A 27,434-nucleotide genomic window follows, 5' to 3' on the forward strand; every position below is an offset into this window, starting at 1 on the left:
CCGCCCGCCACGTGAGAGCAAAGGTTTCCCAGGTTGCCTCGTCTGCCAGCCTGCCTGGATGCTGCCAGCATCCAGACAACGGCCGGTGGCCATGGCTGATCCCATGTCAACACCAAGCTGACATCGTGACAACATGATCGTAAATCATCCCGCGAGTCCCTCACCCAATTCCCCGTGCAAGGGTGTTTCCTGATTGAGAGAAGGCTACATACAATCGTCCACTAGATCGGGTTCTACCCATGCTTGATTGGCCGCCCTTATCATCTCGCTAAAACATCGAATACTCGTTATCACAATCCCTTTGCGTCGCTCACAACACCAAGCGGACTCATTTCCGCTTCCGCGACGCATGCCATGGCGCACCTGGGTAGAGAATCGGTCGAGATGCTGCTGCTGCTGCTGCTGCACTGCGGCTGAGAGACAACTGCCGCTGCAGGTACATTTTCAAAATCCCTACTGCCACTCTGCTATGAAACCGGGGCATACCCTTAAGAAAACGGCTGTCGCAATCTCCCTGCCCGCCGCCCGTTGTCCGCAGTCATCAACCGTCTGACATGACTCGACCACGTCGAATGCTCACGTCGGCCGCTGTCTGCTACTGCATCAGGCACCAAGACCACAAGGGTCATACCCTGGACGATTATCAAACCTTGAGCTACTGCACGACATCAACCATGGTTCGACTTGCTGTCAACGTCAGCGTCCATGTAGTAGCTCTCCCACCAACCGTATCCCCTAAGTCTGAACGATGTCATCTGTTGCGTCAACGTGCGTGAGCAGGTGCTGTCGACGGCAAGTGTGCGTCTCCAACAGCCGGGGCGCTGGCCGTCCGCCGCCGCCGCCGCTGGCGAAGCACAACATTTGAATTTCGAGCGCCTGGCCGAAGAAAGGCCGATACGACATTTACCTTGAGCATAGAGCTATGAGCTATGAGTTCGTTCGAGGGGTCCGGCCCGAATACCATCAGGGAAGCAGCGAACCGAATGATGCTGACCTTGACTCTTTTCGTCTACTGTACCATTCAAACAACGCAAACCTTGGCTGCCGTCGGGGATGTTTATCGTTGCTCCTACCCAATCGCGGCGTCAGACAAATAGAGCAGCAGACGCGATAGAGAGTTCTTAGCGAATGAGTTTCATCCCATGTGGAGACGGCCAGTGTATACTGAAACATTGAACAGCTTGTTTACCCGATCATGGTGCATCTCATACGAAGGCTTCTCATGCCCAAGGCAGCAGTACATACTCTCAAACCTAATCGTCGAGCTAAAAATGTACAAGGCAGACTAGTCAAAGCAACTAAATACAGCAACACCAACGAGGCCGTAGAGATTGGAAACATTTGTACATACTGCCTCGCAAAAAAACCTTCCGGAAACAAGCATGCTCTTCTCCGTTCCTAATACGGATAAGCCCTAACATCCTCCTCCCGCTCAATGTCCAAGCCTGCCGCCACCTGCTCCGCGTGCTTCCTGTCCAGGTACTCCAGCAACACGTCGCCGTACATCTCTTTACCCTTGTACTTGCTCACGTCGTCACCCCAAGATCGCACTGCACTAGCCAGTCGTCCCGGTACATAGGGCTCTTGCGCAATTGACGTTACCGGGTGAAAGTATGTCCTGATCGTAAAAACAACACCCCCAGATCGAGGTAATCTACACGTACGTCAGGAAACGCCACACATAAGGTTTGTGGTTTTACTTACCGTCGTAAACTCTGTCTCTCACTTCGGAACATATGGTGCTCGATTGCCTTGTTTTTTTCGGCGGTGAACCAGCCTACGTCTGTTCCATCTTCGGGACCTATGCTGTCGCTCCAGGCGAGGTTGTCGTCGACTTGAATGAAGTAGTTGTTGCGAAGGACCGGAGCTTGAGGTTGGACTCGGCGGAAGAAGTTTGCCATGCCCTTTTCTAGCTTTTGTTTGAACCTGGCCTGTTGTCAGTGTTTTCTCGTCGCCACCAAAAGAATGGTCGTTTGGTTTCTCCATCACCCCCGAAACCACAGACATGAAAGCACGGTAGGGAGTGAGGGGAAATCAAAAGCAAGAAAACGACATACCCGGGAACATCGCCACTCGTATGAATCTCACTCAATCCCATGCCGAACTTATCCTCCAACTTCCAAAACCCGGCCAATAAAATCGAGCCCGCGAGGAGATAATACTGCCCGTCTCCCCCTTCCAGCATAATCGCCAAATCATCCTGCACCAGCCGACCACAAAGCGCCATCGGATCTTCCTTCACTCCGTTCCTTGTCAAAGCCCCAATATCAAACACTTCTTTTGTTGCGAGATTTTTCAGTAACCTGGTCTCCTTTCCAGTATCCGTTGTCGCTGTTTCCAAAGAAAATAAACTCGGATACCTCTCACTCAAATACCCCGCCATCTCTTCTAGTAGTTCGACCGCTGCACCCCATGCTTTCGGATCCGTCTTTATACATTTCTCACCCCTCGCAGCGATGCGTGCGGCTTTGAGGGAGTGGTACGAGAGATATTCGTTGTCGAGTTCGATCCACTCGTCCCAGTGCATGGTGCGTAGGCCCATGGTGATGTTGTATTTGGGGCCGTGGCGGAAGGGGCGGTAGGGGAGCGGCTTCGTGGTGTACAGATTCCAGTTGGGGTATGGAGCTGCACGGGGCCGTGTGAAGGGGACGGGGTGCCATACTAGTGATGGTGGTCAGTGGTGGTCACGTGGAGAGGTGAAGCAATGATGTTGGGGAATAGTTATCATGGTAACGCTTACCTCCGAATTCCCTTTCTGTAGCTTTAAACGGCCTCTTTTCCAGATTCGTTGGTGTCGCTGGTCTTGTACCATCCGCTGCATCGTTCCTTCGCGTTAGATACCATACGAGTTTCTGCACAAGGTACAGTGTTGTCAAAAACACAAGTACAGCATACACTGCAGCTTTTGGTTTCACATCTGTCTCTTCAAGCAGAGCGCCGACGTTTGACAGAGCGACGTGACATGATTGCCGTACAGAACGCGATAGAGTGGTTCCGTAAGAAGACAGTTTAGATAACATCATCATCGTAGCCACATGTACGTAGTCGAGAACCGAACCAAACCGTGAAAATATTGAGAAGGATTTCTTTTCAAGGCCAAGGAATAGCTAAATACATGCAAGACATGATAAGAGCAACAGCTTTTATCACCCCCATCCTCGACAGCGATAGGAAAACGTCAGTCGATTCATCTGCGCCACGTGACACATACGTATCTGCACAACATGTCATCCACCTTCCCCAATTATGCTGATTCAAGCGATGACTTGTTGCTGCGTTTGTTATCGGCACCAGTTGGTGGGGTTGGTCAGGATCGTGTAACTTGTGCGCGGGGCGGGCGGTGGGGAAAAATATACCCTACTTGGTTTAGCGGGGCGAGAAGCGCCCGGGTGCATGGGACGGTGAATTTTGGAAAGAACGATGGAGGTGGAGGTACTGGATTGGGGCGTTATGCGGAGAAGGGATGGGTCTGATGGAGGTTGAGCATGGGTTGGATATTGATTATGGACGTGTTGGTGTAGGGGGGCGTTCGGATTTTGACATGGGACAACGCCGAGTGAGAAATGTACGAGAGAGATGAGGTGCTGTGGCATTTGATATGCGTACCGAGAATAGTTTTGTTATGAGTAAGTTGGTAGATGTATGATACAGCTTGGTAAAGTCTCTCTTTTACATGAAGAGCAAGGGAAATTAGATCATGGTACACGTAAACTGTCGGCATACACACGGTGTGTCGCCTAATAAGGCCCAATGTACCGCCTCGATCCTACTTCGGCCCAACTCGGACCCAACGTTATGTATACCTTCGTAGCCCCCACATTCGTAGAATCATCATACACCAGAATACCAATACACAAGATTACCTTAGCTACTGTTATTCACCGTACGATCGTACAAGGCCTTCCAACATAAACAGTGTTATAATGGAACTTGACCACCCATTTATGTCGCGACTGCGATTGTTTTTCAAGCAGTATCTTCCTTACCGCCTGCGGTTTTCCTCTGCTTCAATAGACAGTAATCCCCCCATTTCCGCCTTAATTTTGCCGGAATAAGCGGCGAATCAGGCACCCAGAGCATTCTGCCAAGAATACTTGTTTGTCCGGCCGCTAGAAAAGGTATGCACTTTATCGTCTCCCAATGCTGTGTATCGGCCGCATAATCTGGTTCCAGCACGGTTGGCTCCTGTCCCGGGATCCGTGAGTCGACCAGAAAGTCGCAGTGCTTGACATCAATCTGTCTCAACATTAGTAAAGAGAGCAAATGTATGTTGTGGTGTTAAGTCATTCAACTTACATATTTCCCCACGTCCTCAAGATTCTCGTCATTCATACCGGGCGGGACGACGTGTGTACTGGGGAAGAAACCATCGGTAGTGTCGATGGCGGTGCTAAATTCACCCGGAAGGAGGCCGGAAAATTCGCTTTTGATAAATTTGGCGTGGACGCCGTGGGGGAGGTTGAAGGATGAGGGAAAACGGTACCATTCCTTTCCTAGGCATACGTTGGCTCCCGAATGTGCAATTGTTGAATGTAGGAGAGGTTGGTAGATGGTCAGGGGTGCGGAGTAGGCGGTCATATGGCCTGGTGAAAACAATTAGTCGTGTAATTGGAACAGCTTTGCAACATCTACAGGTTCATCCGTGATACTTGCAGGGCAGATCAGAGTGGAAACGTACCGACTGTTCTCAGCATGCCTAGGTTGAAAGAGAGAAGCAGCGGAACGCAAACAATGACAAGCTTTAGCGAGGGAGGTATCTTGCTGACCAGGTGTCGTGGGTCACTGGAGCCAAAGTTGGCTAGAAGGATGTGCAAGGAGAGAGCTGCGTTCCAGGCTAGCGCTGGGTAGGCTGGGTACATGAAGCGTTCCTCTTTGTGAGGCTGCACAGTGAATATTGCCAACCACAAGTAGAAAGGGCTGACGAAGACAACGGACCGCCTAAGTGTGTGTTTAGAGACGGATTTGTCAAAGATGAGATGTTGGATAAGCAGTAGCGGTAGCGCAGCTAGGGCAAGGAAGAACCAGATGTTGAAGTTGAGCGCGAGATTACGCACGTAAAAATGCCACGGTTCTACGCCATAAATATCGGGGCCTCTACTCCCACCACTGAAGACGTTGTACAGCACAATGTTGAGTGGTACACAGACGAGCTTTCTATAGAAGAAAGAGTCGATGGCTGTTTGCAGGGCCAGAATAGCAAAAGCTCGGGTGGCGCCCTGGAGAAGTAACCGTCGCAGGCTTTCCTGAAGAGTGCTGGTGATGAAGCCTACGATGATGTCCTCCAAAATGAAGGGCAGGGCAAGCGCACCGGCAAAAGGCCAGCCCAGAGCACTGCCAACAGCAAACCAAGTAATTCCCTGGGCAGTCCTGATCAAGCCTCCATACCAGTCCATGAAAGATGCAAACCCGAGCATTGCGAAATACATGGCGAAGCTTGAGGGTAGGTATGCAGGAGCAGCGTGGTACATGCCCGGACTAATCACCATGATCATCATGAAGAAGATGGCTATGCGCTCTTGGAACGTGGTGCGAATGGCAGAGTACATGCGGGTCTGGCACACGGCACAGGCGACGGCCAGGACCATGCGCAAGAAGTAGAACTCCAAGACCTTGGACGCGCGCAAAGCAAGGGGCTGAATGGGCAGCGTGCCAGCCCACATGACGAGCGAGTGGATAGCAGTGTATGCCCAACTCCGGATTGCGTACTCGGGAGAGTACTCCCATGTTTGTAGGCCGTAGCCATGGTTGAGGTAGTGGCTCGGTTCCCAGTAGTTGAAGACTTCGTCACAATCTTGAATGGGGGAGAAGACGGCGGCGATAAGGTTGGCTAGGGCAAATACGCAAAAAGCTGCGGTTGGGGGGAGTTGCGGCCGTGCTGGTGCATTACTGAATTGTGAGCATATGATTAGGACAGGTGGTGTATACTCACTCGACAGGAGGATGCGTCTTTTGGCGGGTAGCAGACATGTGGAAAGGTATCTGTATTGTTATCTCTGCTGAATCTCCTCCATGGACTACATGTATAAAAGGGACCTTCACCGTGACTAGCAGGTCATGACGAATGACGAGCTAGGAATTCGCAGTGGTAGGGATGGAGCTCGCGCCTGCCCCGCCAAGCACTTAGCGCGTGTCGAAAAAGGCGACGTTCTCATTCAAAGCCTCTCCCTAAACTAAACCAGAACTCAATCATCGCATTAAGCAAACTGGTGCAGACGACGCAGTTGAGATACCGCAGCGATCACGCGTGCTTCAGACCCAGGGCAGAGAAAGACACGCAAATGTCCGACTCTCTGGAACCGCCGGCCAAAAGGGCGCGGTTGGAGGCGGACGCTCCCACACAGTATGGCGCCTTTGCATCTGCGCTCGATGCGCCTGGCTCGCCTGTCGATGACATGGACGACGATTTCTACGACACTACGCCCGTCAAGGTCGATGCGCTGCCGGCTGCAGTGGGCAACACGACGACGTCGTCGATGTTTGCTGCGGCTGCACCCGCGCCAGCCTTTCATCTTCCTGGGCTCGGCTCTGTGAGCGATGCCCCGGCCGCGCAGCCTCCACCGCAGAAGCGCGAGCGCGCCGTAACGCCAGATGAAGCGCCCGAAGACGGTGAGCTCTCAGATGATGGAGACGCCTTCTACGATGATGCGCAGTCGAGCAAGCCGGCGGCAGAGATGCCAGTCGAGCCGGTCGCAGCCAATCAGGCTCAGGCCCAGCACCAGGCTCCACAAGACGGTATCTCGACGTCTGCCAGTGCGCCAGATACGAATGCAGATGCAGATGAAGGTGTTCCTATTACTACCGACACCCCTGCGGCCGACACTGATGGCGAGCTGGATGCGGCACTCACTGCAGCCATAGATGAACAAAACAACCAAGCAGACACGCAGGGCATTGACAGCAAAGCCGACTTCCTTCGCGCCGCAGAGGCCAACAAGGGGGACGAGAATGCCGAATGGCAGCTAGATTCTGATGCCTCCGACTCGGACGACTCGAGTGACTCATCCAGTTCCGATGACAGCAGCTCTGATGAGGGCGAGCTGCTCGACCCCGCGGAGCAGGTGCGACTACTCATGGCCGAGGCGGCTGATGAGCCAGGCGCGACCGGCCCCGTCAAGGTCAAGACGCTCAACGAGGTCGACGAGCAGTATGAGAAGCCCGACATTATCGTCACTGAGGCGACCAAAATCACCGAGCTTGGCACTGTCGAGTCAATTGTCCAAAACCTCGTCGTGGTCAAGGCCCACCAGTCTGGCGACGAGCGTGTGCTTGAGTCAGGCTCAGCACTCTGTCTGCAGGACCGCGTCGTTGTCGGCAAGGTCTCTGAGCAGATTGGCCGCGTGGAAGAGCCGCGCTACTCGTTTGGCTTCAATGACGCCGCTGAACTTGTAACACTAGGCATACAGAAAGGCACGCCCATCTACTACGTCGACGAACACTCCACCTTTACCGAAACAGAGCCCATCCGCCGCCAAAAGCATACCGACGCCTCCAACCTGCATGACGAGGAGACCAACGACGTCGAATTCTCAGACGACGAGAAGGAGGCCGAATACAAGCGCGAGCAAAAGGCTAAGAAGCGCGCAAGGGCCGACGGCGATGACGAACCGCCCGCTGTCCATATCCCTACTGGACCCAGGCTACATGTCGACGCACCCGCACCGCCCATCTACCGACCTATGGAATATCAGGGCGGTGGCCTCAAGTATAGTGATGACGAGGATGAAGACCTGGGCATGTACAAGCCCCTTGCCCGACCGGATCATTTTGAACAGATTGTCGGCCAAGGCGCGCCGCTCGAGGACCGTAGTCACGTCCGACGCGGCATGGGCCGTGGCAGGGGTCCATGGGGTGATCGCGGACGCGGGTTCCGTGGACGAGGTGCCGGCGGTCGTGGCGACTTTGGAGGTGGTGGTCGAGGTGACCGGGGAGGCTTTGGTGGTGCACGTGGCGACTTTAGCGGAGGCCGCGGTGACCGTGGGGCACAGCAAAACAACAGAGGAGGTCACGGCAATAATCGCGGAGACAAGGGCGGCGGTGATAAAGGGCGTGGTGGCAAGAACCAGAATCAGAATGACCGTGGCAGGCAGCAGGACCAGTTCAACCAGCAGCAGAACAACCAGCGAAACGGCCCCTACCAAGACAACCGTTCAGGAGCATCGGCATCGCCGGCTCGCCAGCAACAGGAGCGCGCTCAGTCCTACACTCAGCAAGACCGCGGCCAGTCTCAGCAGGCGCAAGCTCAGCAGTCCCCAGCTGGAGGCGGCAAGAACAAGAACCGCAAGCAGCGGCAGCGTGAGAAACGAGAGCGAGAACGTCTGCAGCAGCAGCAGCAGCAGCAACAGCAACAGCAGCAGCAACAGCAGCAGCAACAGCAACAGCAGCAGCAACAGCAGCAGCCTCCGAAACAGCAACCACAGAATGCGCCTCCTGGACCGTCTGTACCGTCAAATGCTAATGCCTATACTAACAACAGCAACACAGGCTGGCCAGTACCCTTCTCGACTCCCGCGCAACCAGCAGTCCCCTATGCTGCGGCGCCACATCCTCTACCACCAACTGCAGCGACATCATATCCACCTCAACCATCGTACACTCCGCAGCCGCAAGCCCCGGCGCAGCCACCACAGCAGCAAACCCAGGCGGCCAACTGGGCAGCGTGGGCACAGTGGTTCCAGGTGGTCGGAGCCATGAGTGGGCAACCACAGCAACCTCAGATGGCAGCACAAGCTCCTACACCATCACTGGCGCCTCAGCAGCAGCAGCAGCAGCAGCCGCAAGCACAGTACACCTACCCGTATCAGCAGCCATATGCGCAGACACCAGCGCCACCTGCAAATGGTCAGCAACAGGGCAACGCACAGGCGGGTGCCCAGTCTCTCCAAGACATCTTGCGAGCTCTTCAGGGGGGCGGAGCGCCTCGGTAGATGGATGCCAAGCCGCCGGAAGTGCAACTTTCTGTGTTTACGCGTTCGGCACGAGGTGGATTTTAGGGATTTTGATAGTTTTGGAAAGTGGTGTATGATTATGTTGTTTCAATATGAGGCATGGCACAAGTGTCTGTGTATTAGAGAGAGAGAGTGTGTGTGTGTGTGCAGAGTGTGCAGAGTACAATGTTCCTGGGAAGGCAAAAGACGCATGAGGTGGACCGTCAATCAGACGTAGAGGTTAATGATTTGTTGTTCCGTGTCCGTAAATTGATAGCAGTGACAGCGTGATTGGGCCGAGGGGGATCAATAATGGGCAAAAGTATAAATTCAGAGGCAGTCGGTGAGGCCAGACGTCGGAGAATTGCAAAACGAAAAGTGTGACGGCGGTGGTGGTAAGGCAGCTCAGGCGTCAAAGTTAGTATTTGCTTGCTCCGGAACTACTGTGGTTAGGTGTCGGGCGATCAGACACGTCCCCAAATGCAGTCGTCATGCCACGTCCTCTCATGTCATCTCAGGTCGGGCCATGTCACTTGGTCCGGGGTAAGAGGGCAGAGAGGGGAGAGGTTGTCAGTGATCATGGTCATGGCCATTCTCAAACAGCCATGGCGGTGCAGAAGGGGCTTTGATGGCGGGGTCGCGTGGTGCGACGTCCAAGACGTCGTCTGTTTAGGTACATGGCCAGGCCGGGTATACGGACCAGACACGACACGGTTTAGGGACATGTAGGACTGCATGCGGCGAGAGTTCCGGGGCGTGGGTCTGGTGGTCGGGAGGGTGCGGTAGTGTCTTGGGGTAGGGTGGGTGCAGGTGGCGCATCGTTGCTTGAGGACGGGACAAGCGAGCATGCCGCTCTCCAGGCTCGATACATCGATGCAGAGTGGAGCTTGCCCATGTCTATGCACCACCACCACCACCAGCCAGAGATTGGGTAGACTGCGAGAGAAAGAGAGAGTTGTAGTGAAGACGAACACATCAGAAGCAAAGACGCGGCATTCACACATAGCAAGCTATAGCACCGTGACGGTCTCTCTGTGTCTGCCACGCCGTCGCTGTCCTTGTCATTGTCGTTGCTTGCCCGCCTGCCCGCCTGCCCGCCGCCCATGCGCACACCTCCAGCTGCTGTCCCGCCTCGATGAAGCAGCCGTCCTAGGCCTTTCTGCGCAAGCAGCCAACCCACGACTGGACCCCGCCTGAGTCGTTGCAGCAGCTGCGCGGGCTCGTCGACGCCCACAACCAGCAGCAGCAGCAGCAGCCCCCACCGCCGCCGCTCCGCCGCCCGCCATGACCAAGAACGAGAGCGTGGGCCGCCATGGCTCGGTGGAGAGCTCGTGGAGCTCGCGCTCTGGCGACACGATACGGCCCTATGGACGCGCGGGATCGCTGAGGGGCACGCCCGTGACGGTCAAGACGGACAAGAGCCTCAATTCAAAGTACGTCACTCGTCTTTGCGCCGCGCCGCACATGTAGTTGATGCAGCGAGCCGCGCCCTCATCCCCCATGGTGGTTGGCCATGTTGCAGAGCCTCGACACGGCGCCCATCAAAGCCATGGGCCCATGACGCAGGCCTGTCTCGCCGCCTCTCTGATGATGATGGTGATGATGATGATGATGATGATGATGATGCCGCCGTCGCCATGCTAACATGTCGTGCAGTGCCGAAAAGGAGTCTGAGATATCGCCTGGCACCGTCCCTCCAGCTCCTCCGCCCAAAGACGCCTCGCATCGCCCACGGAGACCGCCCAATTGGGACGGCCCCACGACGACTTCCTTCGGAGATCACCGGAAACAGCTGGCTGTGTTGGAGACTTCGGGGAACAGGGTGCCGTCGATATCGCGCAATCCACCTACGGCCTCGAGCGCCAATTCACACATGGCGCCCTGGTCGACGACCAACGGAGGCGCCATGGCCAACAGTGTCTGGAGTAGCTTCTTCAACGACTCCAACGAGGACCTGGCTCAGCCCTCGCCGGGCTTCCGCCCCCAGAGCGGCAGTCGCGAAGACAGCATGGGCTTCCCGCTCAAGGACGACCGCCGCCCCTCGGTCGCGAGTGCCACGACGGTGAGCAGCACGGGCTCAAAGTCGAGCATCAGTCGCGGCTTCCACAAGAAGCTGCAGAACATCTTCGGTGACGACTTCCCCGCCGACGGTCGCCAGCACTCCGACACGAGCCTGCCGTATGCGCCCGACGCCCAGAGCCAGCGCCCCATGCGCAACCGGGGCAATTCACTCAACAACACCATAGGCAGCAGCCACCAGTCCCGTCCCGTGTCGCCTACCAATTCGCGTCCACGCACTCCCCAGGCCTCGTCCGAAGTCACGCCCTGGGAGTTCCAAGACTCCAAGGTGAGTCTTGAGCCGTTGCACCCGCAACTGCCCTCCCCCGTACACCCTACACTACCCTGCGCCCATTGCGGGGCCTTGCATTGCTAACCTCTCGCAGGAATTTCCCACGCCGGGCGAGTATGGAGGACGTCGCTCATCCGAGCAACATTCAGCCAAGTCAGGCCGCTCACATCACAAGCTGCATGTAAGGCTGCCGGGCACAACTGGCCATCGCCACAGGAGCAGCAAGGAAGAGAACAAGGCACCAGATTCACGCTCAGACATCAGCCAGTCCTACACACTGCGGCCGACCACCAGCCGCGACGACGTACCGCAAAACCCCCGCCCGAACCAGCCCTCGGCCCTCAGCTCTGCCTTTACCTCCAAGACGAGCCTTCTGGGTCGTCCCTCGAGCCCGACGCCCAGTTCCTTTTCGGATATGCCCAGAGAGGACAGGATAGCCCAGCGATCACCCAGCACCAGCAAGCCATCCCACGGCTTCTTTGCACGCTTACGCGGCAAGGACAAGGAAAAGTCTGACCGTGTAGCACCAAACGACAATCTCAAGAGCCTGAGCTCAGTGGGAACGGCCTCGACTACTTCTCTGAACCCCTCCATCAGCACAGCACGGTCCGCGAGGGTAGAGCCGTCTCCGCAAGCCGTCGCCATGGCAAAGCGGCAGCCGAGTACAAATGGCGTGGACGAGCGCTTGCCAGCCAAGGCGAGAGCGCCTCACCATCGTCTGCCTACTTTTAGGAAGGACAAACGGGCACCTGCGAACGAGCCAACGGGACGGGACCCCAATGACAACATTGCCAGCACTGCCGGCAACGACGCCGTCTTCTTCCTAGACAGCAATTTGGACGACATGGAAGGTATCGTCAATCTGCAGCAGCAACCGCCCATGACACCACCCGTGGGGGAGTTGTTGAAGCAACCAACAGTGGGCGAGGAGATTGCTGCGCCTGGACCGGAAGACGATGGCACGGCAGCATGGGATGCACCAGACTCCTGGGCTGTAAAACGCATGAAGGACGAAATGGACAAGGTGCGCGACGTCGAGGATACCGGAACGCCTTCCAAGGAAGAGAGTGACAGTAAAACGTATTGTTTGCGCATCTTCAGAGTCGATTCGACATTTGCGACACTGTCAGCTACCTTGAACACCACCGTACAAGAGATCATCCAGATATTAGGTAAGAAGACTGTACTGCAGGACGAACTCGACAACTACCACATCGTAATGCGCAAGCATGACACTTCTCGGCAACTGGAAAACAACGAGCGTCCGCTGTTGATCCAAAAGCGACTTCTAGAACTCGCCGGATATACGGATATGGACCGTCTGGAAGATGTGGGCCGAGAGGATAACAGCTACCTCTGCAGATTTACCTTCCTTCCCGCCAAGATGAGCGGATACTCAAGTTTAGAGCGAGACCCCGGGTTTAGCAAGATGCAAAAGTTTAGCCATATCGATCTCCAAGGCCGGAACTTGATTACCATTCCCATCACGCTATACCAAAAAGCAACGGAGATTATATCGCTCAACTTGTCCCGGAACCTGTCGTTGGACGTACCCAGAGATTTCATCCTCGCCTGCACCAACCTGCGCGAGATCAAATATACCAGCAACGATGCAAGGCGATTACCCCCTAGTCTCAGTCTGGCAAGCCGCCTAACCATGCTCGACATATCGAACAACCGTCTCCAGTCGCTTGATCGTGCCGAGTTATACAAGTTGCAAAGTCTTCAAGGTCTGCGGCTTTCAAACAACGGGTTGACGAGGCTCCCACCTTATTTCGGACAATACCGCGCCCTTCGTAGTCTGAACCTGAGCTCCAACTCCTTGCACGAGTTTCCTGATTTCCTTTGTGAGGTCCGGACACTAGTAGATCTCGACATCAGTTTCAACTCGATATCCAGCTTGCCTAGGATAGGCCAATTGACGTGTTTGGAGAGACTTTGGGCGACCAATAACAAACTAACCGGGAGCTTTCCGCCAACGCTGAGCAACCTCGTAAATCTACGGGAAATTGACGTGCGATTTAATGCACTCGATAGCATGGACGTCATGTCCCAATTACCACGACTAGAATACCTGATGATTGGCCACAATTCCATCTCGGCATTTGAAGGCTACTTTCCCAAGATCAGGGTACTACACATGAACCACAATCCAGTCACAAGATTTGGCCTCACCCAACCAACACCGTCGTTGTCTGTCCTCAACCTTGCCTCCGCCAAACTTGCTCAATTGCCCGAGGACCTGTTCGGAAAGCTTACTGGCCTTACAAAGCTAATACTTGACAAAAATCATTTCACATCAATATCGAACAATGTCGGGAAACTTTACAGGTTGGAGCATTTGAGTATAGCTCGAAATTCTTTGGACGTGCTACCTGCAGAGATTGGCCGACTTGTAGAGCTCAAATATCTGGATGTGCGTGAGAACAACCTCGCCGTGCTTCCTCAAGAACTCTGGTATGCACGACGATTGGAAACGCTCAATGTATCATCAAACGTTCTCGACGCATTCCCTAAACCAGGCACCGCACCCCCACAAGTAGCCAATGGAGAGCAGGCTCAAGTTGACGGTCCTACGCCAGGGCTGACGTCGAGTCCCAGCTACGAGGAGCTGGGGAAGCTGGAAGACTTCCAGAATCGCCGGCCAAGTCAGGCCTCCGGGGGTCTTAGCGTCGGTACCTCGCCTGCTCCGTCGAACCGGAAGGGTTCCATGGCTTCTTACAACACGACGAGTACCGTCCGCAAGCCATCGGTCGCATCTCGTGCGCCTACTGAAGGCACAGTGACGCCCATGTCCCGCAAAGACTCCAGCCTTAGTAGCCGCTTGGTGACGACTTTTGCGGGCTCGCTTCGTCACGTGTTCCTAGCCGACAATCGGCTTACCGATGATGTGTTCGACGAATTGTGTCTATTACCTGAGTTGCGAATCGTGAACCTGGCCTATAATCTCATCTATGATGTACCACCTCGTACAATCCGTAGATGGCAACATCTGACCGAACTGTACCTTTCTGGTAACGACCTAACATCGTTGCCATCGGAAGATCTTGAGGAGGTTGGCTCCCTCAAAGTGCTCCATATTAACAACAACAAGTTCCAAGTTCTGCCTGCTGAACTTGGTAAGGTTGCTCAACTAGCCGTTCTCGATGTCGCTAGTAATTCTCTCAAGTACAATGTTTCGAATTGGCCGTACGATTGGAACTGGAACTGGAACCACAAACTCCGGTACCTGAATTTGTCTGGAAACAAGCGTCTAGAAATCAAGCCCAGCGGGTCGTATAGTGGCAGTGGCGTGAATATGCGAGAAGGCCGCGATCTCACGGACTTTAGCTCTTTGATCAATCTGCGGGTCTTGGGTCTGATGGACGTAACGATGATGGTGCCGTCAGTACCCGAACAGTCAGAAGACCGGAGAGTGCGCACTGCAGGCTCGGCTGTCGGCACCATGGCCTACGGTATGGCAGATTCACTCGGCCGCAATGAACACATTTCAACAATGGATATGGTCGTTCCCCGCTTCCGTAGCCACGACGACGAGCAGCTGCTGGGGTTGTTTGACGCGCAGCCACTTGCGGGAGGCGGATCCAAGATTGCCAAGTATTTGTACGATCACTTCAAGAACCGATTCGCCGACGAGCTCGAGCGTTTGCGCCCGCAGGAAACACCTTCGGACGCGCTAAGGCGCACTTACTTGGGCCTCAACAAGGAATTGGCTACCGCTGCAAATCAGGGCATCGACAAGAACGCTTTCACTGCACCCACTCAACCACGCAGCTCAGTGCCCGAACTTGGTGACGACGACCTAACTTCCGGAAGCGTAGCCACGGTTTTATTCCTGAAAGAGATGGAGCTTTACATATCGAATGTGGGTGATGCACAAGCACTGCTTATCCGATCAGAAGGAGGACACAAGATCCTTACCCGAAAACACGACCCTGCCGAGCCAAGTGAGAGGTCAAGAATACGCGAGGCTGGCGGTTTTGTGTCACGACAAGGTAAACTCAACGACATACTCGAGGTGTCTAGGGCGTTTGGATACGTGCAGATGTCACCCTCCGTCATTGCCTCACCTCACATACTCAACCTCACACTGGGTGATACAGATGAAATGGTATTGGTGGCGTCCCGAGAGCTTTGGGAATACCTTACCCCGGATTTTGCGGTCGATGTCGCCCGATCTGAGCGAAACGATCTCATGCGGGCCGCACAGAAACTTCGCGACCTCGCCATCGCATTTGGTGCTACAAACAAGATCATGGTGATGCTGCTTGGGGTCAGCGATCTCAAGAGCAAACAGCGTGCTCGATATCGCACTCAGAGCATGTCTTTGGTGCCTGCTCCTGGTGCCGACCCAGACTGGGGCGCATCTCGCAGACGTGGAAAGAAGGGCAATCTGGTTGGTGACTCTAAATTAGCTCGACTCGACAACGAAGTGGACGCGCCAACGGGTGAAGTCAGCTTGGTATTCACTGACATCAAGAACTCGACAATACTCTGGGAAACGTACCCGATTGCAATGCGCTCTGCGATCAAGATGCACAACGAGCTCATGCGTCGCCAGCTACGTATAATTGGCGGCTATGAGGTCAAGACGGAAGGTGATGCTTTCATGGTCGCTTTCCGTACTGTCACATCAGCGTTGCTATGGTGCTTCACCATACAGAGCCAATTGCTTGAAGTGCAGTGGCCGCAGGAGATTCTCAATAGCGTCAACGGACAAGAGGTTGTTGATCCCGATGGTAATGTCATCTTCCGAGGTCTCTCGGTTCGCATGGGTATCCACTGGGGTACGCCCGTATGCGAAGTCGATCCCGTTACCAAGCGCATGGACTATTTTGGCCCCATGGTCAACCGCGCCTCACGTATCTCATCCGTCGCCGATGGAGGTCAGATCACGGTCTCTTCCGACTTCATTGCCGAGATCCAGCGACTCCTCGAAACACATATTGAAGGAGATCGCAATAACTCTGCTGGATCCGAAGAAGCATATGGTGACGACATGAATAGCCAAATGATTCGGGGAGAGCTTCGCTCCCTTAGCAGTCAAGGTTTTGAAGTCAAAGACCTTGGTGAGCGCCGCCTCAAAGGTCTTGAGAACCCTGAATACATTTACCTCATGTACCCACACTCGCTTGCCAGCCGCCTTGCCGTTCAGCGACAGACAGAACAGAAACCAGCAGAGCAGAAGACGGAGGCTATAGTCGGTCAGAAGATGGCAGGGAGCCAACTCACCATCGACACGGAAGATGTATGGGATCTCTGGAACATTAGTCTGCGCCTGGAAATGCTTTGCAGTTCGCTCGAGAGCCCCGGGTGTGTAGAGTTGAAGCCTCCAGAGACGGCATTGTTGGAGAGGATGAAGAGCAGAGGCGGAGAGATTACGGACCGATTCTTGATCAACTTTGTGGAGCACCAGATCTCTAGAATCGAGGTAAGTCGACTGTTTCTGGGTATGTATGCCGACACTAACGAGTATGGTAGTCTTGTGCAAATACTCTTGCCCTTCGTCACATGATTCGGCCATTTGGTGCTGCGCCTCTGCTTCAACAAGCATGTCACATGGGCGATATCTTCACAGAGCTTGAAGCCAAGCTGAAGCGACTGGAAGAATTTGAGCGCGGAGCCATGGAGGGAATGGCACCTTCATAAACGCCATACAGCCTACCGCCCACGCGAAAATAGTTGACGCGAAACGATTACGAGAACACTATTCTTAACCAACCTGTTACACCTATCTCATCCTAATTCCCGTAACAACAACATCGTCGTGCCGCAGTTTGAGTACGCAAAGTTCAAGACGCATCCCTTACGATGCACTGGTATGCATGTTCTCTCATCATCATCATTTCTCGGCGTCCAAATCAGATTTTGTGCGGCAAATGCGCAAAGGGGAATTGTATCATAGTGACTCTTTCGAGGAAAGAGAGCCCTGGAGGCGTATACTTCTATAACTCTATACTACCATTACGCACGCACACACGCATGTACGGCAGACGCACGGCCCAGGAGGGCTATATGGGCGTTTTTTATCTTGGAGCAGAGGTGGTCTGCTGCCCTTGGTATAGGGTGGAAGATTTGTCTGTTTGACTTGACTTTGGCTTGGTTTTGGAACGGCCTGGCTTGGACTGGTTTGGCATGTTGAATTTTAGGCTTCTGATTCTTGTTCTCTGTGCGCGCGGTATGCGTGTTTCTACAAAGGCCCTTTTTGCTGCTTTTTCTCTACTTTGGATGTTGTCTGGTCTGTGTATCATGTTGGTATATTTTTGCACTGTGAGGTGAAAGCGGTATTGGAGATGTGACCAACGGCCTTTTTGGGAGTGTGTACATGTGAGTCGAGGAAGTATTATTATCTCGTCGGTTTGCGACGGCCAGCGATGATTGTGCGGTGGTGTATGCAGTGTAGAAAATCAGAGAGAAAGAGAGGGAAAGAACTGTAAGAATTGTAGGAAGGTTGGTAACAAACATCATTTCATCACAAACTCCGCGTGTCAATTACCGTGTACGCATGGGGGGGGGGGGGGTGTACACGTATCGTTTGAAAATCCAACACGTCAACGTCTCCAAACACTAACTACGTACAATACCAAACCTTCACGTCTGACAAAAGCAAAATGACAAATATCACTAGGATGGTATTCAACAGCGCTCTTCTATGACATGAACGCCTATTCACAGCCATATGTTGACGGCAGGATTCACAGTGTACGAGTATATGAATACGCTGGTGGCCTTGTTTTTGCGCGGAAACTACAAATCAACCGTAATTGTAGAACATGGACATAGTTTCTGTACATGCACGCGTGGAAATTGCATCGCCTCGTGAAGTTGCAGAAGCAGTCGAATCTCCGCTTCCACTGCGACAGATACCGGCCCTAAACTATGGACAAAAAATACAAGTTCCAGTTCGAGTACGAGCACCAATACCACTGGCTCCTCGTCTCCCACCGCTCCTGCCTCCAATCCAGCAGTCCTACTTCCAACCCCTGTTTTCCAACCACAAGGCCAACCCCATATCTTCCTTCAGCGGTCCTTCCTCTTTCCTCAACACTCCCCTGTCCGACAATCCCAACTCCACATTCAGCGCTCCCAACCCGTCAAAATCATCCATCTTATCACCTACTCCTCCTCAACCCTATCCCACAGCCCACACGCCTTACATGACTTCCACGCCCAGCTGCCCCCTAACATCCCCTTGATTCGGCAGATCCACTGCCACGACTGGGAACCGCCGCCACAGGAAATGTGTGCTAAATTCAGTGGTGTGAGTGTAGAAGTAAAGGCATGGATGATGGGGAGAAGGGATGTTGTTAGAAGGATGTACGTACTCATTTTCCCATCTTATCTTTCTCGTGTTTTTATGATCATGGGAAGCAAGTGGATGTTACTGACGGAGATTGTAGTGATAGGGTTGTAGCGGTGATACAGAGGTTTCTGTTCAAAAGTGTGGGAGGAGGACATGAGGCGCTTGTGCTGACGAGTTGTGTGATGGGTACGCATCGCAGTGTTGCTACGGCGAAGATGATAGCGAGAAAAGTGAGGGGCTGGGGGGTCGAGGTGAGGATAAGGCATTTACATCGGAGGAGGATGGGTGGGGATGTGGGATAGGGACCCAGTCAGCCCCCTTGTAGCGAAAGATGAGAGCGGAGTGAGGGGGTGGGAGAGGGTGTAAGGTCCTCGTCATCCACCTGTTATGCCGTTTTGTTGCAGTACGATGTGACTAGCGTACTGCTTCTGTTAGTCAGTTTTTCAACGAACACGTCCCATGAATGCGGTACCACAGTGAAATAAGCTTTCTACCTCCACCTCCACTCCCGTCCTGGGTACACGGGCTGGACGTTATGATCTCGTATAACAGTTGCTGTCATGTTTGGGATTTCTATCTTTGCAATGCTTTGGTCTGGACAGAAGGCATAGCCAGCTCCAAACTGAATTGATTGCAGAAGTTTGCATAGTAAGATGCGAATGAAGGGAAGACAAGAAGATATTTCGAAAAGGTATATCAAGGACGGGTGAAAAACTTCAGCGTACAGGAATCCATTATTTTTTCTCATTGTCAGCGATGTATTGTTCATTGTTGGACAGCTAGCGCTGAGGATCGAAAGTACGAGCTTCTGGACCCCAGATTTCGCGCGAGTGGTGGAGGACCCATGCTGTAAGTGGGAAATAGAATACATTCTCATAGTATAACTGAGTGGATTATAACAACTGACCGATCGTCAACGGTGGCAATGACGCACCTCGAAACTGTACTCTTATACCCTGTTTTCACATATACCGATGACGACGTACCAGGTCTTCCAACCCCCATCAATCCATACTCATCGATGCACCCCTTCACCTCAACACGTTTCAACAGACGAGAACTTTTATCGAGTCTAATTCAACCTCACGCCACATCGGACTCTCGCTATTCTTCACGCCCCGAGAGAGAATTTCCCCCCCAATCCGCGCCCCTACCGTTCCCCAAGGTAGGGCTGCATAACCAAGACCAAAACACGTGGTGGAGATGCCAACCCCCCCCACTTACCCCATTTAACCGCCTCATTCCTAGAATGATCCTTCTGGGAACAAAAACCCAACCTCTAGAAGCTCTAGAGGTAGATGTGGAACAGGGGCACAGTGCATGCGGCGCGGGGGAACGAAGGAAGTGGGATGATTCTAAATCCTAGGCCAGAGAAATGCATGGTATGTTCAAGGAAATAAAACGTGCTTGGCAGTGGATAGAACGGATGGTGGTCACGAAGGGGTAGAACGAACTGTGCTACATGTACGCCTCTTCCGTGCATACCTAGGTATGTCAGGATCCTCGGCTAAGTAAACCCACTAGCCACTCGGATTGCGGAAATGGGGGCAAGCTGGAGCGGATCTTTAAGAGCATGACGCCTGTTGTTTCCTGAGTGGGGGGGGATTCCCGGACTCTTGGTTTAAGGCGAAGAATCTCGCATCGTTTTCGTATCAGCCGACCCACCCCCACCCACCACACCACGTCTCATGATCGAAGGAGTGAAGCAAAGCCGGGTTGAGACATGGCCGTCCTGAACAAGCGACAGAAGGATGCGATACGGCGAATACGACAACTGGGATGATGGGAAAGAGCAAGCATAGACATTTGAACCTGCATGGAACATGGGTTAACACCAGCTCAACCTTCCCAATCAAGCCGACAACAAACCAAGGACCCGGTACCTAGGAGCCCCTCCCTTCCCCATCCTTCGCCTCCCCACCCATCTCGCACGGATTGACTCACTTGGCTAACTTATGTTATGATGACATGAATCAGAAATGCAGTGCAAATCACAGCTTGCCCACCTCCTCCCCCTTGATCACATCCCTTAGCAACCTCAACCCCTCCAGCGCAAAGGCCACCATGTTCGCCTCGCGCTCTGAACTGCCCGTCTCCACCTCCCGCGTCACCGTCGCACCACCTGAGCGCGCCACTGCAAGAGCCACATAGCCTGGCGTGCGGTTGCGAGTGCTTCCCCCCGTAGGTCCAGCTGTCCCGCTCTCGCTTACCGTGTATGTGCTGCCGAGTGTGCTGCGCGTGTGTTCGGCAAGACCTGAGACGATGGACGGCGTGGGGCCGCTGTACGAGGATATCGTTTCTTGCGTCCAGCCTGCGAATGCGATGCGCGATTCGAGCGTGTAGAGGGTTAAGCCGCCGCGGTAGTAGGTTGAGGCGCCTGGGAAGGAGAGGAGCGTTGCAGAGAGGAGTCCACCTGCTGCCTGCGAATTTTGTGATTAGAATGGGATAGCTATGTCAGAATTTGCCAAGGTGGCCTACGGTTTCCGCTACTGAAACTGTTTCTTTGCGCTCTTTCAGAAGCGTGGCTACTTCTTGAACTATGTGGCGGAGCTCTTCTGGTGGGAAACTAGGTGGTGCCATGGTGAAGTGTCTTGTATTGTCCGCCCAAGTTCTCAGGACGTGTATTATATGAACACGGGGCGTTGAAGATGACAAATGCTCGCATATGCAATGCCGGATTCATCGACATGACCGTGTTGGTGGGGTAGCTGTTGACATGTCGTGACGTGATGCGGGGTAGCTTACAGCAGAGGCATGCATGCTTAAGGTAACTTCAATCGTACACATTATCATGACAGTCTCTTTCCTCTTTCTAACAAACGGATACTAGCACTACAACATGGCATGTTCTAATCAAAAGCAAATCGTTCCTCGCCCCTCTTCATTAACCTGATAGGAACAGGACTGCCTCTCAACTGCAGGGTGATGATGCTTCCCATCTCGTGCGTGAGCTTGTACTGTGCTCGATCAATGGCCTTCTGATACAGCTCTCTTCTTTCCTTGCCTCCCTTTGGCATTTTCTCCACCTCTTCATCAGTGGCCCAGTCTTCAACTGCAAATTCAACACTATATTGCGAGAAGATAGCCGCCAACACGACCATCATCTCGACCTGTGCAAAGCGTCGTCCGATGCAGGATCTGTAGCCGTCGCTAAACGGAATGTAAGAGCCCTTGACTGGTTTGAAGAGCAGGGAAGAAGTGTCCTCGCCAGAGGGGCCACGCAGGTCTTCGTCATCGTACTCATGGTCGACAAACTCCTCTGTGGGTTTAGCATCTACGATCCAGCGTTCCGGTCTGAAGTAGTCAGCATCGTTGAATCCAGGCTTGTTGGGTTTGTCCGCTGGCGGCGGCCAGTACTTTGGATTGCGATGGATAGCTGAGTTGAACAAGATGCGCGTGTCTCCGGGTATGGTATACTGTTGACCATCTATGGTGAGCTGCTGGGGTCGTCCGGGTGCTGTCGACTTCGGAATGTTGGTAATTGGCTGTAAAAGTCTGAGCGTCTCATTCAAGATTGCTGCGGGCATACTGCTAAAGAGCTTCGGAAAATGCTCCTCGTAATTCCACTGGTCCATTGGTTTCCCACCAAAGACATTGTCAATATCCTCCTGTAGTTTCTTCTGTGTATGCCATTTCATTGCCAGGAGTAGCAAAGAAAAGTGTAGTGCGTTGGCTGTTGTTTCGTGACCAGCGAGGATGAGCACAAAAGCGTTGCCGAATAGGTCGCTAGTAGTGACAGTCGTGTTCTTGGGGTCGGCGATGCCGCTTCCACGGATCAAGGCGTTGAAAATATCCATGCCTTCCTTGTTATCACCAGAGATGACTTGTTTCTTCTTGGCTTGATAGATGTCGTCCATGTAATTGCCCCATTCACTCACAGCCACACCGACTTTACGGTGAATCTCGACTGGGGACCATGCTATCGAAACGTGTTAGCCTTCTACCCCAATAAGATACGACAACTATAGAGAGAGAGAGAGCTTGAGCTTACGGAGCCAATGGAGAGGGAAAACCACTGTCCAGAGCATGTGATGAAGCAGTATACTAAGAGCCTCCCGATAGCTCATTGTATGACCAGGCGGCGGCTTGGCAGACACGAAGATGGCGTCGTCACCGGATTTATTATCTACTTGGTTCTTTGCGTCTTCATGTGGCCATGCTACGCGCACGTCGAAACCTGCACCGCTGATAACATAAAGGGCCAAGTTCATCGCTGCCACAGAGGGGTCTACCACAGTCTTGTTACCGCGTCCATCAGGACCAGCCCATAGAGTCAGCAAGGATTTTGCGTGATGAATTGTTTCCCCAAATACTAGCCTATAGTTTTTATCACTAAAACTTGGGGCAACTAGCTTGCGATGTGTACGCCAATCCGAACCTTCAGTGGTGACGAGGTTTTTTCCGTAGATGTTGAGCGACTGGTACATCTCGAGTGGCTTAGGGAAGTCATTGCGGCGGGTGGCGATCTGATCGATAGCTTCCGCATTGGCAACAAAGCACCAATTTTTACTTGGGCTAGCGACAAGGAAGATATCCTTGCCCACCTTTTCAAAGACACTGTAGCCTGATAGGTGACTCCATTCTGGGTGCAGGATACTGAAGTTAGGTCAATACATTGACTTTTGGCACAGTCACACCAGTATACGTACTCCATCCATACACCGTGTTGAGATTTCGGTACTATTCTCTGCAGTATCGGCAGCCATATCGCGAACGTGGCCAGCCAGAAGGTACTGAATGTGTCCCATGGCAGTACGACTACAGGTAAGCCAGAGCTCTTTGCCAGGGCGAGGTGGTACTTGAGGCCACGGTAACGCCAAACAACATGGTAAACGACGAAGCTCGTGAGAGCGCTAAGAATCAATGCGGTGATCATGACGCTTCCTTTGACAGCAATTTTCAAAGGGGAAGAGATACAGAAAGCTGCGACCAGGGAAGAACTAAGAGAAAGCTGCCGGACACGTCTGCGGCGGACGTAAGTTGGGCGCACTAGGTTTGTGACGTATACATATGCGCGATTGCACTTGCCTCACTGGCGTTTCAGCACCTCGGCTACAAAAAGACTAGCAAAAGCGTCTCGTTTAGGCGCACATTGGCAAAATTATTCCGTGCCATCCGACTGGGACGACTGGTTCATAAGGCACACGAGGGGCATCGTCACCTTTATCGTGGTGTAGGCAGGGTCGAGTGGTACCGCATAAGCACCGAGGTGGTGGCGTCACGTGTGGTTGTTACTACATTCAAATGTACCAGCGTCACGTGTCGCTAAGCGGCATCACGCGTCTATGTGATACCTCTACCTCGGGTCTGTACATCAACCGTGGTGACATTGATATGTCGACATGGCGGCAGGAGGCTTCGCTTGGACACTCGGTCGCCTCATTGCAAACCGGTGTGGTACGACAGGGCACACGAACCAGACGATGCGTAGTGGCGAGTGGTTTGGGCGCCGTCTCCGTCTGGTGCTGGTGAAAAGTTGAGCTGGCGGGAGGGTTATTAACAGATCGCCAGCCTGGACGTCACAACTGAAGCCTTCGCGTTCGGTCGCTGGTCGTGTTATTGTGTCAGTGCAGTTGCGTCAGCGCGCGTACTCGGATCTCCAGGCGACAAAGCGAAGGCGATGCGACTCACGGCTCACCGCGTCGTGCCCACTTTGCCGTTCTCTTCAGCTTCGTCTGCAGGCTGGCGAATCATGGCACTAGGCACTACCTGAGGTGTCGGCCACCCCAGCGCGTTGAGGCGCAAACGACCTTGAATGGTGGTTGATCCGAAGTGGCTCGTGTTCGTATAGGCCGTGTCGCAGAGTGAAGCGGACTAAAGCGCGACGACGATTGTACATGTCGCTGTGCAGTTTACAAGTCCCAAGGACAACCCCCGAGGCTGGACTAGCTGGACGCCTCATGCGCTCCACGTGGAAGAGGCACAGCCAGGGTGAAGGCAGGGTGCATCCACAAGGCTCGCAGACAGGCCTTGGTTAGACAATCTCGGTTGTGGGGAGTCGTCTATCGGACCTGTCCTTTCCCAAGACGCATCACTCATCTTGGATGCAGACCGCAACTTGCCATAGCGCCGGTCAGGCCAGGGCCGGTCAGAGTCGGCTCGTCATCTGACAAACTGGCTCAATAGTCGTGCTCTGCGCTTGGCCTAGCATCCTGGGCCACTGCTGTTTTGGATTAATGTCTTTCGGCCAGCTGACCGCACCTCACGGCATTGCTTGCAAGGTCGAGAGTTATCTGAGCCTTGGCTGTTTGTTGACGGGGTTTGACGGGGGCTCCGCGGCGTACCGTGGACCGTGGAACCAACGTCTACCCTTGGCCAGGCATGGATTTGACTGCCATGTCCAAGGAGAAGACGCCGTCCAACAACGCTGGCGTGCCTTAAACCATCTCGGCTGGCAGTGGTTCCTGACGCCATCTTGTGCCCGTCGCGTGTTGCGGCGCCGCTAGCTGGCAAGATGGGGGGAGAGATAATTTTTTTTGATATTATGAAACTAACGTTCATGGTCCTGGCCGGCCTCTCTCCGGCACCTGCGACTGGACGAGAGCGGCGAGTGCCTACACGAGACGGACAAATGGGTGGTGCAGCAGTACACCATTTCGCCATGTGCCACCAAGCTGCCTATGAAAGTCTCGCCCAGGATCTGCAAGCTAGAAAGGCCGATCTCCTTGGGCAGCAGCCAGCGTCGCGGACTGCGGACGAGACAGATAGGAGCTGTCGCGGCTACGCAGACGGCACAGTAGACGACGGCACTCTTACTCTGGTACTGGTCCGGTAGCTGGCAGTACCTAGGTAGACGGGTACGGCGACACGGCCAGAGAGGCAGCGGCGCAGGAAGCGGTGGACCGGCGAGGCATTGCCTGCACGCCACAGGCAGCGCATCACTTCCACGAGTCTTCTCGAATGCCTCGGTGCCACTTGCAAATGTGGAGGCTGGCCAGCGTGCGCTCGGATCAGCTTCCTGAATCTTGCGGGCCAGCAATTGGGCGGAAATTGTCCGACGATGCTGCTGACGGGGCCTGCTCCAACCTTCACCGGGGTCGGGGTCGGGGTCGTGGCCAGTCGTCGACGAGGGCTTCTAAGGACCTAAGCGGAGAAGCGCGCATGCCGCACGAAACGACGACCTCTCTGACTGACACGGAAGACGTGACTGCGCCGGGCGAGGTGGCCGGCGGCGGGATGGAGCATATCGGGATCATGGAGGATGACTGGACGACTGAACGACTGATTGATTGATTGATTGATTGATTGACTGATTTGACTGTCCAGTATGCAGTGGGCGGTGGCCAGTAACGAGTATCCAGTATCCAGTATCCAGTATCCAGTGTCCACACTCACTGTACTCCCAGTAGCTGGACGGTATACACAGCGTTGCATGCAGCCGCATCGGGGCGGGAGGGAGCAACGTTTGCTGTCTGGCAACGGCATCCTATGAAGCACGGCAGCATCCTACGGGTCGTGCCTATGAAGGCGCCGTGTTTGATAGAATGGTCGTGGGCCATGGCAGCACACGGCGCGTCTGCTGGCTCCCCCGCCTGTAACCCTGCGGTCTGGCTTTCTCATGGCGCTGCACAAGCGAGCAGTGAGCTGCAGCAGCGCTGGACGCCCTCTGGCCTGTCTGTGGCCTGTCTCTGGCTGTCTGCACCTGTCCTGGCCTGCCATGCTGTAATAGGGCGGCTTGGATATCCACGTCCTGTCCTGAGCCTTCACCTTCCGGGCGTCCCCTCTGACACACGCGCTCACGACACGCAACCCCAGGGCAGCGTTCCTCGCAACACTGCCGCCGTCGCCACCACTGCTACTACTACTACTACCACAACCACAACTACAATCACAATCACTACCACTACCACTCCACCCCCTTCCCCTCCCGCGTGTGCCTGAAGCAGCGCTGGGCCGCCTCGGCGCCCCGTCTCGTCTCGCCCTCGAGCGGTTCCTTTTTGCGACCGATCTAGTTTCGCGCCTCTTCTGATTGCGCCCTGGCCTCTTCGTTCGCACGGCCCGTCTTAATAGCGCCACATTTCGCCGACCGAGCAAGCAAACGTCGCCAGCATTGACGGTCCGCGACTCAGCGACTCGCCCTTTACCTGCTTCGGCTGGTTGGCTCCGGCTCCATGGTAAGAAGCTCTTGCCCAAGACTAGGTCCTTTCGTCGCGCACGCGGCATAGGAAAGCTCCCGTCCTGCATCCCACTCTGGTCTCCGAGCACTTGCCCTGCGACGCTCTCCAAACTCTTCCCCTCTCCAAGCCGATGACGCGGGTTGGGCTGTCATCTGCAAATCACACCTCGGCCAACCACCCGCTGACTTTACGGTGAATTGGTCCCCTCCTGGCCCTGCAACTGACCCCCCCTTCCCCCCCGCGACCTTCCTGGCTTTTGCCGTTTGCTGGTCCTGGAACTATTCGTTGTGCCCAGTAGTGCTCTGTCATACATAGCCGCATGGCCATAGCGGATTTCGTGTGGCATTTGTAAGGATGGCTGATCCTGACGCGCCCGCCCAGTCTAAGAGAGCTCGTTTGGGCTCTGGCAATCTTGATCATCCTCCGTATAACGGCCACGCCTTTCCACCCCCTCCTCCACCGCCTTATACCCAACCCACTCGACCTCCGTCCCATCCCACCTTGGTCCAGGCGTCTCCGCCCTACAGTACCCACGGCTTACCCGCCCCCTCCAACCAGTATACTTCCCACGCTTCAGCCTACCCTGGGCCTCTACCCTCACCCTCGCTGCCACCTTCTGATATTCGTGCCCTTGCGGACCCTCGGAACATACCCTCACCTCGTCAGCACCCCAATGGCGTCACGGGAGCATCTCCTGTGACGATCCCCCAGGACCGCATCTCTACTTACCGTCCTCCACC

At 54.2% G+C, this 27,434-nt stretch overlaps 6 protein-coding genes across 6 annotated transcripts; 2 read left to right on the plus strand and 4 right to left on the minus strand.

The window, feature by feature from the left end:
* Positions 1 to 1,398: 1,398 nt before the first annotated feature.
* PtrM4_030420 (DUF3445 domain containing protein) lies at positions 1,399 to 3,026 on the minus strand (the record flags this gene model as incomplete). Its single annotated transcript, XM_066103906.1, has 4 exons — positions 1,399 to 1,654; positions 1,705 to 1,926; positions 2,058 to 2,661; positions 2,741 to 3,026. The coding sequence occupies 4 exons, from the start codon at positions 3,024 to 3,026 to the stop codon at positions 1,399 to 1,401; spliced, it is 1,368 nt and encodes a 455-aa protein (XP_065966108.1).
* Positions 3,027 to 3,966: 940 nt separating this feature from the next.
* PtrM4_030430 (mannosyl transferase) lies at positions 3,967 to 5,967 on the minus strand (the record flags this gene model as incomplete). Its single annotated transcript, XM_001941954.2, has 4 exons — positions 3,967 to 4,236; positions 4,297 to 4,583; positions 4,679 to 5,886; positions 5,930 to 5,967. The coding sequence occupies 4 exons, from the start codon at positions 5,965 to 5,967 to the stop codon at positions 3,967 to 3,969; spliced, it is 1,803 nt and encodes a 600-aa protein (XP_001941989.2).
* A 311-nt stretch (positions 5,968 to 6,278) lies between these two features.
* Positions 6,279 to 9,139, plus strand: PtrM4_030440 (Gar1 multi-domain protein; the record flags this gene model as incomplete). Its single annotated transcript, XM_066103907.1, has 3 exons — positions 6,279 to 8,292; positions 8,482 to 8,691; positions 9,105 to 9,139. 3 exons carry the CDS (start codon positions 6,279 to 6,281, stop codon positions 9,137 to 9,139), a joined length of 2,259 nt encoding a protein of 752 aa, XP_065966109.1.
* A 1,069-nt stretch (positions 9,140 to 10,208) lies between these two features.
* PtrM4_030450 (PP2C multi-domain protein) lies at positions 10,209 to 16,923 on the plus strand (the record flags this gene model as incomplete). Its single annotated transcript, XM_066103908.1, has 4 exons — positions 10,209 to 10,357; positions 10,581 to 11,271; positions 11,369 to 16,705; positions 16,756 to 16,923. 4 exons carry the CDS (start codon positions 10,209 to 10,211, stop codon positions 16,921 to 16,923), a joined length of 6,345 nt encoding a protein of 2,114 aa, XP_065966110.1.
* Positions 16,924 to 20,568: 3,645 nt separating this feature from the next.
* Positions 20,569 to 21,157, minus strand: PtrM4_030460 (CinA, protein (competence- and mitomycin-induced); the record flags this gene model as incomplete). The annotated part of the gene is made up of 2 exons (XM_001941957.1): positions 20,569 to 20,997; positions 21,056 to 21,157. The coding sequence occupies 2 exons, from the start codon at positions 21,155 to 21,157 to the stop codon at positions 20,569 to 20,571; spliced, it is 531 nt and encodes a 176-aa protein (XP_001941992.1).
* A 269-nt stretch (positions 21,158 to 21,426) lies between these two features.
* On the minus strand, positions 21,427 to 23,453 carry PtrM4_030470 (CypX, Cytochrome P450; the record flags this gene model as incomplete). The annotated part of the gene is made up of 3 exons (XM_066103909.1): positions 21,427 to 22,496; positions 22,569 to 23,173; positions 23,227 to 23,453. The coding sequence occupies 3 exons, from the start codon at positions 23,451 to 23,453 to the stop codon at positions 21,427 to 21,429; spliced, it is 1,902 nt and encodes a 633-aa protein (XP_065966111.1).
* Positions 23,454 to 27,434: the final 3,981 nt, after the last annotated feature.

This window comes from Pyrenophora tritici-repentis, chromosome 1, assembly GCF_003171515.1.
Source record: "Pyrenophora tritici-repentis strain M4 chromosome 1, whole genome shotgun sequence".
NCBI lineage: Eukaryota > Fungi > Ascomycota > Dothideomycetes > Pleosporales > Pleosporaceae > Pyrenophora > Pyrenophora tritici-repentis.